Below are 19,229 nucleotides of genomic sequence, written 5' to 3' on the forward strand. Positions count from 1 at the left end.
TCAACATATTAAAAAAAATATTTACTTTATTTTATATTAAGTTAAAATAATAAAAAAGGAAATAAAAAGAATTAATTTAATAAAACGATAGTTGGATATAAAAGTTTTATTTAAAAGGAAGCCTCGACATTCGAACTCTTCGACATTAGCATTAAATGATTTACCTATCTTTAAAAAGGCACAAATATTTATATAAATATAGCACATTGTACCATTTTCTAACGCTTTAAGGAGGTCTTTTCCGTCGTCAAAAAAATACTGGAAACTGTTTGCCATTCTAATTTTTCATTTTTCGAATGAATTAACAATCAAGAGGCTGAGGCGCGCAGTCAGCATTTGTTTTGTTCGGCGAAAGAAGACGGTCTGAAGAGGGAAATCGCGAAACTCGAGTATGTTATAAGTCACCGCAGTGAATAAAAGTGGAAAGCGGGGACTTTGAAGAACAGATTTTATCTGGGGCGTCATCGAATTCGATTATTTATCTAAAGCTAGCTTTAGACTTTTAGCTAAACCGTTGAAAAGACGTTGAACAATATTCAATTCAAAGAGGTAAATTTAATCCAGTTTAAAACTGGTTTAAGTTAATATTTCAAACACACACAATGGGAACTAAAATATTGTAAACCAATACTTATCATTATAGATTATTAAAGCGATATACAGTGAAAGCTCTCCTTACGGATAGTTCCAATAAGCGGGCATCAACCTTAATCGGCAAAAAAAAGCAGACGCAGAACTCTTTTCTTCACAGATTTCTCTCCGCAGCCGGGCAATTTCTTAGGTCCGCTTACATTAAATTCCATAATTCCCCGTTTTATATTATACAGGGTTGTTCATCACATACGACAGGGAATATTGCAGCTAAACAATTAGATTTTTACAAATTGTAAGTTTTGGGTTCGTTGAATAATTTTGGGTTTGTCTATATTAATTTACAAAGAAACCTCTTCTTATGGCAATCTGTTGCGTTGCAGGCTCCCAGCAAAAGTACAGGTGCATCCCGCCGGTGTTGTCCCTCATAAGTATTTCGAATGCTATAACTTGGTTATATATAAACAGCATGTTAAATTTATATATATATATATATATATATATATATATATATATATATATATATATATATATATATATATATATATATATATATATATATATATATATATATATATAAGAGTTTTCTTGCCTTGAACTGCTATATAGAAATTAATTCCACGCTGTATTTCGACATAATGTGGATCAACCTGCTCTCACTACCGGTTTCGGGGCCCCTACCCCATCATCAAGGTGAGCTTGGGTATTTCCACAGCCATGTCGAGCACAGCACAGAATATATAAACACGACTTGCCGTAAAGTAGCGGTAAGATATTAAGTCCCGCATCATGAGGACAGCGGCCTGCGTGCAATGGTGCAGTACTTTTTACCACCGAGGCACAATCTATCGATAGTAAATAAAGGCTTTTTCATCGGCTATATATATATATCATAGCAGCATATATATATATAATATATATATATATATATATATATATATATATATATATATATATATATATATATATATATATATATATATATATATATATATATATATATATATATATATATATATATATATGCCTGCTCTGTATGCATAATATCATGTAGCATATATATATATACTATATATATATATATATATATATTATATATATATATATATATATATATATATATATATATATATATATATATATATATATATATATATATATATATATATATATCTTACCGCTACTTTACGACAAGTCGTGTTTTATATACTCTGTGCTGTGCTCGACATATTGTGGAAATACCCAAGCTCACCTGATGATAAGTGAAACCGAAGCTGGTAGTGGTGGCAGTTGATCCTACGATATGTCGGCAATGGCGAAGTGAAGTTCTATATTAGCGCTGGCTATGCAAACTCAGAAAATTATTATATACCTAAAAACTGCAAGAAATTTATTTTCCATTATATATATATATATATATATATATATATATATATATAAATTGTAAAATTTAACATGCTCAACAACAACAAGCAACATTTTAAATACTTATTTACTTTAATAGCACATAAAAAACTAAAAACATTAAAAAAATGAATCAAACGAAACATCTTTAGTATTCAAAATGATAAAAATATACCGGGTGTGTCTTAAATAAGTGCAAATATTTTTAGGGGTAGTATATTTCGACCTGAGAAACACGTCTATGAGATTTTTTTGCAAAAAAAGATGTTAAAAATCGAGCATTTTCTTTTAAAATTTTCTGTATATTAGAAAACTTTTTAGTTCCTGTAACTTCCTGTTCACTGCAAATTTTCCCACGGTATAGTTTCTTAATCTCTGATATTATGGGACTAAAAGAGATGCAAATACCAAAAAATTGAGGTGGCTCAAATTTTTTTTAAAAATAAATCTATTTTTTTTTTATTTCCGAACATTAATAACTCTATTGAACATATTTGAAACTCGGTAAAGAGAATATATTATGTTTATTTTATTGAGATCTACCAGCCCTGAAAATATTTGCGCTTATAGACTCACCTTGTATAATAAAAAGTCAGCATTTTATTTCTTAAATTTAAGTTAAAAAACATAATATGTTCATAATATGGCAAGATTAAATTTACAAGAAAGAAAACCCAGAACAATGGCTCTCAAAATTTAACCAAATTTTTTTTTCGAACATTTTCAATGTAAAATAACGAGTAGTAGTGTTCTTGGAAAAAACAGTAAACTACAAAATTTATTCTCCATAGGAAAATACACGAATCTAGTAGGCTTTGTTTAAAGTATGATAATTCAAGACATTATACTTTATATAAGGATTTTGTGACAAACTTGAATGTATACTTGAATGGAGGTTCTAATATAAATGCATCTATAAGGTTAATAAATAATTCGAAAGTGAATAGATTTTACAGACTAAATAAAAATAAAATTTGTAGTGAGATATCTCGATATGTTATGTTTTCTAAATACAATACTGTTGCGGACCCGTGTGGACTCGATCTAACCTAACTATATGTCCCGCTCCCAGATGACCTTAACATCGCATTAAAGAATAGACACCGTAATGATCTATGAATTATTCGAGAACTCTTTAGCTGTGGGTATAAAATACGACGGCTCGGGCCTGAGGAGGACAGAAATAAATAGACGAGTACAGTTGTCGCGCTAACTTCAAAATAAATTCTTTCTAGATAAATAGTTTTTATATAGTTCTTTAAGTATTTTTAATCGTTATTGTTTATTACTTAGTGTAAATAAATTGTGTTTAAATAAATTGTGACTTACTATGCACACGGAACCGACGAAAAACGTAACAATACAAAAGTGGTTTTAAAGTAATTATCTCAAGCATGACACGCCAAAACTATAATCATTCTATTCAAATTTTAACTGATAATTCTAAGACATGTAATAAAATAAGTAATTCTAATGAAAGTTATTGTTTGTTTGAGAATAAAATTGGTAATAATGCTGATGAGGTTGGCGGGTATAATACTGTATCTAGTCAAATGGGACTAAATCATTAAAATTAAAAGTATGCAGTATGAATGTTCAAAGTATTACAAATTAGATTGATATTATTGAAAATATGTTAATATCTGAAGATATTGATATTATGTGTGTAACTGATCATTGGCTACGGTCAACGTTTGTAAATGTAAACATCGATGGATATATAGTTAAATCGTGCTTTCCAAGATGTAGTATAAAACATGGTGGCTTACTGATTTTGGTTAAGAATATGTATGCGGATATATTGGCGCTCTGAGAACATTGAAAAATGTTCTATTGAAGGTCACAGTGAACTATCGGGTATAATTTTTAATACATACGCAATTATTTGTTGTTATCGTTCTCCTTCTGGAGATGTAGACATTTTTCTAAATTCTGTTAGCGGGGCATTTTCTGTAGCTCTATTGTCTGTTAAATATATAATATTTTGTGGAGACTTAAATATTAATTTTAGAAATGATTCTAAGAGTAAAAAGTATCTTTGTAACCTATTTGAATCATTTAAACTGAAAAATACCATATTTGAACCAACAAGAATTGTTATACTAATTCCAATGGTCGTACTACCGAATCGGTTAAAGACGAAGTTATAGATTATGTTGTTACAAATATCCCTAGTGACATGGTTAATTGTGTTATTTTTAATCCTCATATTAGTGATCACTTAGCTCATCTTTTATCTATAAATTTCGAAAATAACAGCGTAGTTTCATCTAACGACAGTGTTTTAACGAATCATAGAGATTTCTCAGACAGTAATGTCTCTATATTTTGTAATACGATAATGTCACAGGACTGGGATTTGATTCTGGATTTCTCACTTGTAATAATTTATGGAATAGTTTTATTGAGCATATTTCTTTCTGTTTGAACTGTTGTTGTTCATACAGGCAAAAAAAAGTTTCAACAACAGTTAAGAAGTCTCGGAATGTTTGGTTCGATGCGGATTTAATGAGTATAAAAGAAAGACTCAATGCACTTCATACCCTCAATCGGTTTGAAGGTAGCAGTGCAATTCAATTTAAACATCTTAAATCACTCTATAAGAAAGAAATTAGAAGGAAAAAGAAAATATTTTATACTAATAAAATATCAGCTTCTGAGAACAAGAGTAAAGGAATATGGAAAATTGTGAATAAAAAGCTAAACAAGAAAAGCAATAAGGGACAACAATCTTCAATAAGACTTAATATCGATAACGAAATGCTGTCAGATCCTTTTGATATTGCAAACCAATTTGCAACATATTTCAGATCTACTGCAATGACAAAAGTTCAGCAAAAATATAAAAATAGTAGTGCTATTATTAGGTACGTTCCTGCATATGTATGCAACACCATAGTTATTGACTTTATTACAAAGGATGACGTATTGAAAACAGTTATGGGATTTGATGACTTGAATATAAAAGTAGTAAAACAAATTATATTTTACATTCTAGACATACTCACTATATTGATTAACTGAACTATTATGGAGGGTGTTTTTCCCCAGATGCTTAAGACTGCGTTATTCCGGTTTATAAAAAAAAATGATAGCCGTGACATTGAAGATTATCGCCCGATATATATGTTTTGAGTATATTTTCTAAAATCTTAGAGAGAATTGTTTATGACAAATTAACAGGCTTTCTTGAACGGTAAAATATGTTGTCAATTGCACAGAATATATTAAATATAAAAAAAAACGGTTTATATGGGAATTATTAATAGGAAAATTATTTTAAACAAATTCCAAGAAGAACTTGATACAGAACTGTCAAATAAGAAAAAAAAAATAGGTTTATTTATTGATCCCCGAATGTCATTTGATGCGCAAATAGACCATGTATGCGCTAAATTAAATTCAGCTTATTTTGCTATATTAAGCTTAAGAGACACGCTCGACATACATGGTCTCATATCCCTTGCGTATAGTCATATGGCAGGTAACATCTTATGTTGGGGAAAAGCTGCTTTTAAACTTAGTCGAGTCTTCATTATACAGAAGCGAATTATTAGGCTTATTTTTAATGTTGGTTTTCGTGGGAGCTGCAGGGATGTTTTTTTTAACAGAAAAATTTTAACTTTCTAACTTTCGTATGTATCGACATTTAATTGACGTACCAATGTACAATATTTGTATGGCAATAAAAAATTATTATTAGTTATTATTATTGTTATTACTAAGTTATTTTAGAGTTATTTGAAAAACGGTAAAGAGAAAATATGTTTCTTCTATCGAGATCAACAAGCCCTGAAAATATTTACACTTATTTAAGACTCACCCTGTATAGCCCCCCCTTTGCCAGCTCATAAAAAATATACCATTCTGAAAATATTATAATATAAAGGGCCAAACAAAACTTTTTAAATATTCAAAAAAAAATAATAAAACATTTTTAACCACCGAATAAGACTAAAAACTCTAATGTTTATTCTTCAAGTATACTGTCCACCAACTTTTGATTCAAAGAAGTTTTTCGTTTATCTCTCATAGAACGGTATCCCAAGAAATTGTTTTGATGAAAAATGCGAGTTTTTAATTAACCTGTTCAAAAAAATGTTTAAAAAAAATGTATTCTATATAAGAAACTCAAATGGCATTCTGTTATATGGTATAACGATTTCGATATCACTCTATACAGGGTTCGGCAATAGTGCGTCGGGCATTTGTAGCTCCTGGAATAAAAAACGAATTTTGCTCAAATGCAAATCAAAGAACGTACGAGGATGTATTTCAGGAAAATATTTTAACTTCTATAGTGGATTGGGTTGATTTTTTTAAATTGAACACCCTGTATATTATTGCATTTTTGGTTGTCTTTCAGATCACTTTACATAATCCTAAGACATGCGTAAATATATTTCGATGATTTCAGAGATATTAATAAATTAATAAAAAATATATTTTTTTGAAACTTACTTAAAAAAATTATTACAAATACAAGAACCTGTCCTGAAATAAAAACTATATTAGGTATTTACTTTAGATGGTCCTATACTTACTTTGATATAAATATCATAATCTTAAATCATACAGGGTGTTAAAAATTCTACGCCAAACTTTCTAAAATATAAAATCATTTTTCTTTGTTTTTTTCTTAATGGAACACCCTGTATGTTATTCTTTTATTAGATGGGGTGTTAAAAAATAAAAAAAAATTGTATTCAAAGTATTTAAAAATTTTAATTATTTCACAGATACAGGCAGTATTATTTCATATGGCTCTTTCAACGGTAAAATACGGAGAAAAACATGAGAAAAATCATTAGATAGGCATTAGGCTTTGATAAAAATTTACTGTGGAAAATGCCATATAAAATATAAAACCGCGAATATCTGCGAAACCGTTAAAAATTTTGAGATACTCTAAATTCAAAAAATGTTCATTTTTTAATTTTTTATCAATTGAAAAAGTAATATACAGGGTGTTCGATTAAAAAAAAAACGAAGAAATATTATTTTATATTTTAGAAAGTTTGACATAGAATTTTGAACATCCTGTATAATTTACGATTACCATATTTATAGCAAAGTAAATACCTAATATAGTTTTGATTTCAGGACAGGTTCTTGTATTTTTAATAATTTTTTAAGAAAGGCTAAAAAATATATATTTTTTATTTATTTATCTCTAAAACTGTCGAAATATATTTACTCATATCTAGGATTATGTAAAGTGATCGGAAAGCAAACCAAAAATGCAATAATAGACAGGGTATTCCATTTAAAAAAAATCATTCCGATCCACTCACCCTTTTTTGAGCTACCTTATAGAAGTTAAAATATTTTCCTGAAATACATCCTAGTACATACTTTAAGCCACTTAAACAAAATTTCTAGTTTTTTTTTATTCCTGGAGTTACAGATGCCCGACGTACTATTGCCAGACCCTGTACAGGGTGCATATTTGTATGTTGCGCACAGATTATCCATTCGGAATTAGTCGGGTCTGCTGCGATTCGGCGGTATGTAAGTTATACTCGGGAGAGCACTTTCTTGGATAACACGAGTGCAACATACAGAGTAGTGTAGGCGTTATTATGAATAATTATGTTTTGTGAATTGATGACTTATATAGGTATTGTTATATTCTCCAACCCTTTTAACGATATAGCATAGGAGCAAAAATAAATTATATATGTGAATGAATAGGCATACTGATTCAAAATTTCGGGAATCAGAATAAAGAACACCGATACTCTAGAAGATCGATATCTATCGCCCAACATTACCTAAACAAAAGTGCTTTTTATTATCGTTTTTTAAAATCGAGTGTTCCGTTTCGTTTCTCCAAGAGTGTATAAAGTTTGTTTCCTTCTTATAGTATTCCCAGAAAAAGAGAGTTCTAGTACGCTTTGATGTGGTCAAATTAAATGTTTAGGCCTATGGTTTAGGTTTTTTTTGGCATCACAGAAAATTTTTGAGATATATCTTTAATGCACATTGATTTAGATATCGATATGAAGAAAAAATCATTTTTAAATGCTCCCTCAAATCTCCCAAAAACCTGAACAATAAACAATAATCATATAATTAATTACTTATTTTTTAAGTATAATGAGTGAAGAAGGAATTATATTGTTTTATTTAAATCTACCTCTGAATTTATCTAAAAAGAGGAAAAGGCTTAAATAACAGTAAAGTTGGATATCAAGTTTAGTAACGATTTTTTTCTCTGACAGGAATGGCTTGATACGCTTACCAATAATCACTTACCAAAGAAACTTGGAGAATAAAACGAACATTTCCACTTGCTTCCGAAGCCCCAACAAATATTTTTAAGCGTATTTACCATTGCCATTTCAACGTTAGACAAAGAGCTAGAACTAATAATTTAAAACAAAAGTCATCTAAAAATATGTTAAGCCTAAAGCCATATGTTACAATGTTTCTATATGTTGCACTCGGTTTATCAAAGGAAGTGCTCTCCCTAGTATAACTTACATACCGCCCAATCGCAGCAGACCCGACTAATCCCGAATGGACAATCTGTGTGCAACATACAAATATGCGTACAGGGTGGGTCAAATTCGACGCTTTTAAATGGAAACACCCTTTTCAATAACAGATAGACAAAAACTAATGGTGAAAACTGCATATCGATATCTGTTACCGTTTCGGCGTTACGAGGTGTTTTTCAAAAATATGCATTTTTAACAAATCGCTGTAACTTTTTTGCTATGGAAAATTTTGTATTTTTATGAAAACATTTCCAAAGCACCTTTTTACGTAGAATTTAATGGTTTAATTATAATTTTTTTTAAATTAATAATTTAAGAATTATCGACAGAAAATTTGATTTTTTATTTGGGACACCCTGTATATTTTTAATTTATTAAAAATAATTTAGAATTACCTTTCCAAAAATATAACACACTTGACATTTTGCTCGATTCCTCTTCGAGATATAGAGTATATAAAAATTCGCCCGCTCTAAATAAGTATATAGGCTTTAAACGGCACCGGCTGTAATGCAAAAAAATTCTAGCTGTGAGCATCAATTAAAACGAAAATAATATTTGCTATGAGAGATGCAGAATTTTATAACAATTTAAAATATATTTAACCAATATCAACACATTTAAACTATATCTAATAACAATAAACATAAATAGCAAACCAAGACATGAGATTTTGCTACAGGTGTTCGACATATCGACCGTCTTCTGTTATGGACAGACGGGGCAGTTTTTGAACATTTCTCGCGGATTTCATTAACTCAGTAGGGGTGAAAGATACCCTCTCATAACTGCTAAGTATTTCTAATTCTTGTCTAGATTATATGGAAGAATAAGGAACCTATATTCTTCCGCAAATATATCCATTATTATATTTGCGGAAAATATATCCATTATTGTGCCCATGGATTAGCTCCATGGGCACAAGTCAGGCGGCCTCGACGGCCAACGACTGGGATCTTGGTTAACTATTCAATTATTCTTGAAATTGGCTGCAAAAATTTGCTGATAGCTTCAGAGGCGGTGCGTCGTCTTGCTGGGAAAATATGTTTTCGAGTTCCATTAAGGACATATCATCAATAAGGGGTCCAAAGCCTACTAGTTAAAAGTGGCGAACTTTTAAAAATTCTGTATTTCGAAGAGGATTATAACAAAATATCAAATGTGCTACATTTTTGGAAAGGTACTTTTAAATTCTTTTCAGTTAATTAAAAATATAGAGGGTGTCCCAAATAAAAAATCAATTTTTCTGTTGATAACTCTTAAATTATTAATTTTAAAAAAATTATACTTAAGCCATTAAATTCTACGTAAAAAGGTGCTTTGGAAATGTTTTCATAGAAATACAAAATTTTTCATAGCAAAAAAGTTACAGCGATTTGTTAAAATGCAAACTTCTGAAATACACCCCGTAACTCCGAAACGGTAACAGATATTGATGTGCAGTTTTCACCATCATGTTTTTGATGAAAATTGAGCTCCAGACACCGATATTAGTTTTCGTCTATCTCCTATAAAAAAGGGTGTTTTCATTTAAAAGCGTCGAATTTGACCCACCCTGTACATATTATCGGTAAATAATAATGAAACTCTTCTGTGATTCGTAGATAAAATCTTACGAGATTACTTTAATGCAAAGTTTCGCATAGGCTTATTTTACCGCTTATTCTATTTCATTACTCATTAGTCAAAGAGATTATGTTTCTCATTATTTTCAGACCGATACCGATGGCTGCTTCTTACAAGATAAGGGGAGGAGTGAGATTGGAGTCTTCTGAATCTCAACAAAATGAATCATTAAGGAAGACGCTAATTGGATTTGACATCGACAACAAAAATTATACCATGCGCAAGGCTAGAGACAGTGGAACTAATGACATCGTCAGTAAAAATATTACTAACATCTTGGAGAACTTGTTGAAAAATTATGAAAGTTCCCAATTACCTAATCATGGAAAAGGTATGTGTGTTTGCAGATACAAGCATTATATGCTCGACCAAAAAACTTTTTCTGAGAACTTGAAAGTCGTTATGCGAGTCATAAATACAGGGTGGTCGGAACTGTATTCCGGAAACTTCGCCAGCATATTCTGCAGATAAAAATAAGTAAAAAAGTTCGTATAAATGTATGTCCTAAAATGCTTACTTTCGGAGATACAGGGTGTAGAGGTTTCATTTTTATTTCGATTTTTTCCAAATAATTTCTGAAATAACGTCAATATTTGGATGAAAATTGGTATCTGGGGGTTTTTTGACATGAAAATTTTGATTTTGATGGCAATATGACTCCTACTTATAGAGGGCGCCACCCGCATATTTTTAACTGGTTTGAAGAGTAATAACTTTTCGTCCGTACCTGTATAAAACTACTGAGTGAAAAAAAATATATTTCCGTGATTTTTTACGTAAAAAATGTCTCTTGGTAAAAATCGCTACAAACAACCGTTCTCAAGATATTTAGAATGGAAATAGTCAATACATGTCATTATTGACAAAAAAACAGACACGTTGAGTAGATAGTTATTTGACTGAAATAATAAATTTGGAAAATTTTTATGTAAAACTTGGAAAATAAGATTGTTATAATAATACTTTTATTTATTCACTATTCTAATAAAGAATATGCATTCCTTCGAAAACTCTCTATTTATTTATCTAGTAATGCTAAAACACTCTATACGAAAAAATGATGATAAAACAGTTTCTGTTGAACTTTTGGCACAAAAACATTTCAAATTTATGATTTCAGATTAATAACTGTTAGTCAACATGTTTAATTTATGTCAATGATGATAGGTCTTGATAATTTCGATTCCAAATATCTCGAGAACCATTCTTTGTAGCGATTTTTACCAAGAGACTTTTTTACGTAGAAAAAGTCATAAATTTTTATTTTTTTACTCACTAATTTTATACAGGTACGGACGAAAAGTTATTACTCTTCAAACTAGTTAAAAATATCTAGGTGGCGCCCTCTATAAGTAAGAGTCATATTGACATCAAAATCAAATTTTTCATGTCAAAAACCCCCAGATACCAATTTTCATCCAAATATTGACGTTACTTCAGAAATTATTTGGAAAAATTCGAAATCAAAATGAAACTTCTAAACCCCGTCAATTCTTTTTTATTTTTCTCAGGGCAATTGAAAAGGTTAATGTCATTCGATCTCAGGTATAATACACCACGTTTCAGTAAAGTTTAGCAACATGTACCTGCCTTTGGAATGCCTCACGCTAACGTGGCAAAATGTACCGCATTTTAGTCTCATGTTTGGCAAAACGCACCAGCGTTTAGTCTCGGCCAATGAGAGCAAGGAAAATCACATTATGGACTAAATAATGGTACATTTTGCTTAAATGCCGCACGGGTATAGGAATATGATATGTGGTCGAAAAGCAATTTTATTTGGGTTTTGATTTTTTAAATAATATTCGTAGAGTAGAGATGAATTTAAAATAATAAAGATTTGAGTAATTTTATAACAAAGTTGTAATAATTATTTTTTCTGACCTCGGCAAACGGAAATAATTATTTTTTCTGACCTCCCTGTTTGATATCCAATCATTTGATTTAGATAGATTGGATATGCCGACTTTCCTTAACCTATAAACCAAATCAGCTTTCAATATACCGAATTTATGATTTAACCAATGATTATTGAAGATCATATTTTTTGTCAATTTTACACATGTTTTTTTATCTCGAAAACTATCAGAGATAGGTAGGAGATAAGTTAATATAATATAAAAAGTATGAGATATCAAAGTAGTTTTCAAAAATTTAATAATATACCGGATGATCCATTTAAAATAACAAAGATGTTACTTTTAGTATGAAGGAGAAACGTGGAAACTAATTTTTATAACACGGGCTTATATTTATCGTACTATTTGGTGAAATAGCACGAGGCAATGAAGGTCAAACGTTGAGGTGGTTTCAGAAAAATAAGTAAACATGGAAAAACTGACATGAAAACAGTTACCGATGATAAATTAAATTGGCTATTCCTCGAAGGTTACACAAGAATATTTAGTTTTAATCATTGTCTAATATTATTAATTACAATATAGTAAAAAAAAATAAAACAGTGACTAACTAGCGGTCTACCATTTATCGGCTTATAATCCACGGTATTGCGCCTCATGAAGAAAATATACACAAAATTATTTAAAAAATTGTCTAATTATTTATTATTTCTGGTTATGGTAAAGTAACATTTATACTGTAGTCTGTAGCAAAGTTTAGTTTAGGTATTATTGACCACCTGAAGGAAGAAGTTGTGAAGACACCAAAAGCTGGAAGGAATGCAATATTTTCTGAAGAACAAGAAATGGAATTAGAAGAATATATCATAAAGAGAAGTAAAACATTTTTAGAACTTAACAATAGAGAAGGTGCGGAAATTAGCGTACCAATTTGCCGAAATAAATAAATTGAAGCATAATTTTGACAAGGTAACCAAAATGACAGGAAAAGACTGGTTTTACGGATTTAAAAAAAACGTCCTAACATTTCGCTATGTAAACCTGAGGCTACATCAATAGAATAACAGCTTTTAATGAAACCGAACTGAAACTTTTCTTCAACAACCTTGAAGCCTTGCAAACAAAACACCACTTTGATTATAATGTCGACGAAACAGGAATTTCTACTGTCCAAAGAAGAAGCACCGAACAAGTGGGTATGGCAACAAGTGGTGAAAGAGGCAGTACAACAACAGCTGTTTGAGCATTCAGTGCTTCAGGGCAGTATCTTCCTCCGTTTTTTATCTTAAGAGGAAGCGAATGAATGCTCAACTGTTGCGTCGAGGGAATGCCGATATGGTAGCAGTAGTTAGCGATTCATTACATCATTTCATTTCATTTGCTAAACCAACTGTTGAAAACCCCATATTACTTATTCTAGACAACCATGAAAGCCATATCAGCCTTGCTAACTATCAGCTTTGCCGCCAGAGTGGAATAATGTTGTTATCCCTTCCGCCTCACACATACATCATCGACTACAGCTACTAGACTTGACATATTTTGGGCCCCTAAAAGCTGCATATAACAAAGAGTGCGACTTGTTCATGGCTTCAAATATTGCCAGAAAAATTAAACAGTACAAAATAGTCGATCTTTTTACAAAAGCTTTCGATCGCATCAGCAATATCTAGAAAGGTATATCTGGTATTTAGCCATTACATACACAGATTATAAACTTATCGTCAAAAGCATTGATTTTCGTGGTTCCAATTTTTCGCGTACTAGTGAGTCGCGCACTAGTTTGCGCACATAACACGCCCACTTATGGCCTCTAAAATTGTGCACAGCGCCGGTCAGGTTATGGCCGCAGTGTTATGGCCAAATTTTATTACGCTGTTTAAACGCGGGTTTATTTTTCCGCACTTTTTTACTCGTTTGGTCATTGTCACAAAAAACAATTTTCGTACCACAAATTAGGGACAAGATTTTTATCTGTATACATATAGTATACTATTACCTAATCTGTGTTACATACAACTAAATTTAATGAATACTTACTACGGTGACACCTGTTACGCAGATAGCATCAGCTTTCCTGATCTTTGCTAAGATCACCGACAACTGATGAGCAGATAGTATCGTCACAACAACGGTATCGAACTTTCAAATAGTTGTGACTTCTGATGCGCAAATAGCATCCACATCGGAAGAACAAACACCAGTACCTAACTATATGCCCAAATAACTGTGCACCACATAACACAACAATACAACATGTTGTCAATGTACCCATACTGCCTCAACCAAAAAAGACACAGACGTCTAGAAAAAAACATTCACTTATAATAACCGGAACTCCCATGAAATATATTCTAGAAGAAACGGAACAAAAAAAAAGAAAAATCAGGAGCAGATTAAAGAAAGTAACGGAACAAAAAAAAAGAAAAATCGTATAGCAGATTAAAAGTAAGAAAGGAGGCAGAAATCTTAAGGATTTTGCCGATAACGTTAAGATGAAAACTTTAGATAGAAACATATCGCGCAAGAAACAAAATAATAATAAAAAAAGTATAAAGGAAAATGAGTATTATTGCTTAATTTCTAATGAAATGTACGAAGATCCTCCCAACGAAGATTGGATACAATTCTATAAATGTGGTTCATGGGCTCACGAAAATTGTACGAGTGGTGAGAGCACATCAAGGGGATTTGTCTGTGACTTCTGTGGCAATTAGACTGTGTTTGTGATTTTATTTGGAGCTTTATCTGCGTTGATTATGAGAACTTAAGATTGATTAGTTTATGTTATAATACACCATAAATATTAATTCTTTCATAATTTGTTTTCGATTTATTTTTTTTATTTTATTTTTCTCTTAGGTGTTTGCATTTCCCTAACTCCAATCTATATCTAATTAAGGGTATTTGAGTATTTCATATTGGTAAACTACTACTGGGAGATTACAAAGCGGATTTTGAAGTTCATAAAGTTATTATTACATCCGGTAAGAGAGGAATCTCGAAAGTATTTTACCTTAAGCAATATAATAGGTACTCCAATATGTTTTCGTTCTACAGTTTCCTCTATAGTATAGTGCAATATGTAAACATGATTGGAAATTATTATTTAAAATTAAATTTCACTGCTTGAGAGATGTTTATCTAAAAAGTAATTTTAAACAAATTGCTTTTAATAGAATGAGATCATGTGAGAGTATCTACCAATATACAAATAATAGCGTCTTTTGGGTGAAATGGTGGGTTTAGACGTTTATAAAATCGAGTGATAAGATTATTTAAAAAAAATTGGATTTTTAGATAATTACTCTGCTCTATCGATTTAAATTAGTTTTCCATTGCGGTGTTGCTACTTCTTGCATACAGTATAATAATAATATCAATTTTAGTTCACTTTATTAGATCCCAACAGGAAATCCCAATTAGTTCACAATGGTTCACAAAAAAATAAAAAAATACACACTTAGAACGCTTGCACACACACCGGCAAAATCGGTGCCTTTTTTTGATCGCTGTTTTTTATTCTTGCTTACTATCCCGGAATTATCGAAATTTTCGAAATTATCAATCAGGCAATCTAGACATAGGTACTGTATATATGTACGGTATGTTATAATAATTATAATAGCTCCCGTATATTGTTTTTTTACACTTGCCATACTAGTGCCGTTCGGTATACAAAAAAGATAATGTGGCTAGCATTACGCTTCAACCGCCTATTATTACCTCAGGGATTGTGAAGTCCAAGTACTCATTTAAGGCTGAGTCGACCTAGGTACCTAAACTATTTTTATTTTATTAAAAATAGTCGGCTGATGAAATGCCGGCTGTGGGATTCGAACCCACAAACCTTTGAATTGGTAGACGAGAGCTGTACCTCTACGCCACCGGGCACCTTTATATTTTTTATGATTTAATTAAAAATGTATAGTTTTCAGATTTTTTCCTATATTTGTAATAGAAAACAGTATTACTTGCAAAATTTCATGGTTCTAGGTCAACGGAAAATATCCTATAAATTTTGATTCCTTTGAGTGTGTCCAAATATACTCAATGCCACTTAAACTTTTAGCTTGGTTTGGAACAATGAATTTAAAAATCGCGTCCTCGATTACGTACGGTGCGATTTTTATATTCATTGTTCTGAACCATGGGCATATTCGAATATGTCCGTGCGGTACATCAACACTACGCAAGTTAATAATTGTACCCATACTATCGGGATAGTTATTTGACTACTTCTGACAAAAGAAGATACTGTTCCGTACCTCAAAATGTAAAAATGGTAGATTTACGTCCTTATATTGTAGATGAAATAGCGTTCGCAGGTTTAAGACCAGGAATTAAAAACCGTTTATTTAAAAAATTGCCGACGTTTCAACGTGTATTTTCATCTTCATCAAGGCTGCAATACAGAGAAAAAACCCTACTTAGAACATACATATTATTGTGGCTCAGAATTCTTATTTCTATTTTTTATTATTCTTATTAATCCTTTGATTTTTTTATTATTTCTTACTAATTTTAAAATAAAATTTTGCCCAAAAAAAATTTAAAAAAATGGGGGTGGACCACCCTTATCACTTGCGGTATAAGAATATATATACAACCTATTCTCAGACCTACTGCATATACATACCTATAAAATTTCATTAAAATCTGTCAAGCCGTTTCGGAGAAGTATGGTAACTAACAACTCTGGTACGAGAATTTTATATATTTACTAGCGTGTACCAGCGACTTCGTTCGCGTGGAATTAGTCATTTGTAATGGCGATGATAAAGCAAAGCAAGAATTTGAATTTCCATTAACATACAAACTGGATAAAATTTTCTCACATTTATGTCAGCATGAGAAAAAACCATATGGCGATATTATTATATAACTTCGTAATATTTGAGGGGTAGTTTCATCTCGTTGGAATTTGACTTTCGAAAAATCCGTTTGCCAAAAATAAGCTTTTTACATCAAGGAGTTTAAGCGGAATCGTGGTTAAGAAATTACCCAACTTTATGGAACACCCTGTATGATTTTTTAAAAAATTTCAAAATATGTAAAAAAAAACCAAATAAATTATGCTTGTCCAAGCGTTTTCCCGAAAGACTAACCGTTTTTTAAATAACAAATATTGTAATCTTTGAGGGGCGTTTTCACCCTCTTGGAATTTGTGATTCGAGAAACCCCTCCTTATCGAACCTCTACATCCCACAGTCAATCCGTTTGCCAAAAATCAGCTTTAAACGTCAAGCAGTTTAAGGAGAATCGTGATTACTCAATGGTCATATTTTATGAAACACCCTGTATAAATTTATAAAAAATATTAAAATGTGTAAAACAACAAAATAAAATATACGTGTTTAAGAGTTTTTCCGAAAAGCTCACCGGTTTTTAAATAAAAAATATTTTAATATTTGAGGGATAGTTTCACCCCCTTAGAATACGAGTTTCGAAAAATCCCTTATTATCGAACCTCTACACCCTAAAATCAATCTGTTTTCCAAAAATCAGCTTCTTACATCAAGCGCTTTAAGCAGGATCGTGATTAATCAATGACCAGATTTTTCGAAACACCCTGTATACATTTTTAAAAAATCTTAAAATATGTAAAAAAGCAAAATAAAATATACGTGTTTAAGCGTTTTTTCGGAAAGTTGACCGTTTTTTAAATAAAAAATATTGTAATATTTGAGGGGTGGTTTCACCCTCTTGGAACCGGAATTTCGAAAAATCCCTTCTTATCGAGCCTATACACCCTAGAATCAAACTTTATGCCAAAATTGAGCTTCTTACGTTGAGTATTTTGAGCAGGATCGTGATTAATCAGTATGTCAGTCACTTAAGGATTTTATATATTAGTATAGATTAGATTGACATTTTTAGAAAAATGCATTCTTCGTAAAAAAAATATTTGTTCTATAATGATTAATCCCGTTTATAATTTTTCAAATTTCCAACCGTTTTAAAGAAAATTAAAAAAGAAACATAAAAATAAAACTTAAATTTTTCAAGGTCCTAAAAATCAATGTTATTATATTAACAAAATTATATATTACCAAGTTTCTGGGGTAATACAATTTTGTTCTCATTCTTTGATAGAATTTTAATTATTAACGCCATATTTTTTTGTGTTTTAAAATGTTAAAGGAGCAAAAAATTTATTTAGTTCAATACTGGGAAAGAGTGGTATATAATTATCGAAAAATTTGATACTTTAATTACAACAAAAAATATAACGTTAATCAAAATTAATAATAACCATCTATGAAAGAATGAAATCGAAATTATATTACCACAGAAACGCCTTTTGCTTTTTAGAACTTATTTTTTAGGTCCATATATTCCTGTTTTTTAATTTTCTCTAAAACGAAATATGGAAATTTGGAAAAGCAGGTGCCCGGTAGCGGCGTAGAGGTACAGCTCTCGTCTACCAATCTCAAGGTTGTGGGTTCGAATCCTACAGCCGGCATTTCATCAGCCAACAATTTTTAATAAAATAAATATAGTTTGGGTACCTAGGTCGACTCAGCCTTAAATGAGTACTTGGGATTCACAATCCTGAGGTAATAATAGGCGGTTGAAGCGTAGTGCTAGCCACATTACCTTTCTTGTATACCGAACGGCTCTAGCATGGCAAGCTGTACCTTGCTACTCCCAAGGCTATATACGGGAGCTATTATTATTTAATTTGGAAAAGCATAAATGGAATTAACCAGCAAAATAAAACACTAATTCACTACCATACACAAAAACAATTTTCCTTTTGTACTGACGCGCATTTTACTAACCATGTTAGCATCATCAGCAGATGATGCACGCATGTTTGTTTTGTTTTTCCAGATTTTTAGTTTCAAATTTTATTTGATAAAAAGTAATGAAATGACGGCCTATGCAACAACTTTGTTAACACACGGTATATCTAATAATGATAATGAGGAATAATTATATTAAATCAATGAAACATATATTAAATGATGATAAAATAATAATAAGAAATTAAAGAAATTATAATATGTGTGTACGATAATAGATTTTTAGAGCCGAAAATCCTTGAAACTAATATCATTTATATTTTATTCTCCTTCTTTTTGAATTCAGAATCGGTACAAATATTTTAAAGCAAAATTCTTTCAGCAAAATATGTGGAAGTAACAGAGAGCTTTGTCAATAGGATCAAGTAAATTCTCTAATTCAAGAGACATGTTCAAACAACTAGTTAAAGTAAATATAGAAGACGTAATGGTAGAGT

The 19,229-nt window shown here is 30.8% G+C and overlaps 1 protein-coding gene across 1 annotated transcript in view; it reads left to right on the forward strand.

The window, feature by feature from the left end:
* Positions 1-19,229, forward strand: part of LOC115878702 (gamma-aminobutyric acid receptor subunit alpha-2) — a 140,491-nt gene that overhangs the window by 33,792 nt on the left and 87,470 nt on the right. Inside the window, exon 2 of the mRNA XM_030895283.1 lies at positions 10,214-10,455. Coding sequence (XP_030751143.1) covers positions 10,224-10,455 — 232 coding nt within the window. The 5' untranslated portion in view covers positions 10,214-10,223. The remainder of the gene's footprint in view (positions 1-10,213; positions 10,456-19,229) is intronic.

The sequence above is a fragment of the Sitophilus oryzae genome, unplaced genomic scaffold, assembly GCF_002938485.1.
Source record: "Sitophilus oryzae breed Bouriz unplaced genomic scaffold, Soryzae_2.0 scaffold_1063_pilon_pilon, whole genome shotgun sequence".
NCBI lineage: Eukaryota > Metazoa > Arthropoda > Insecta > Coleoptera > Curculionidae > Sitophilus > Sitophilus oryzae.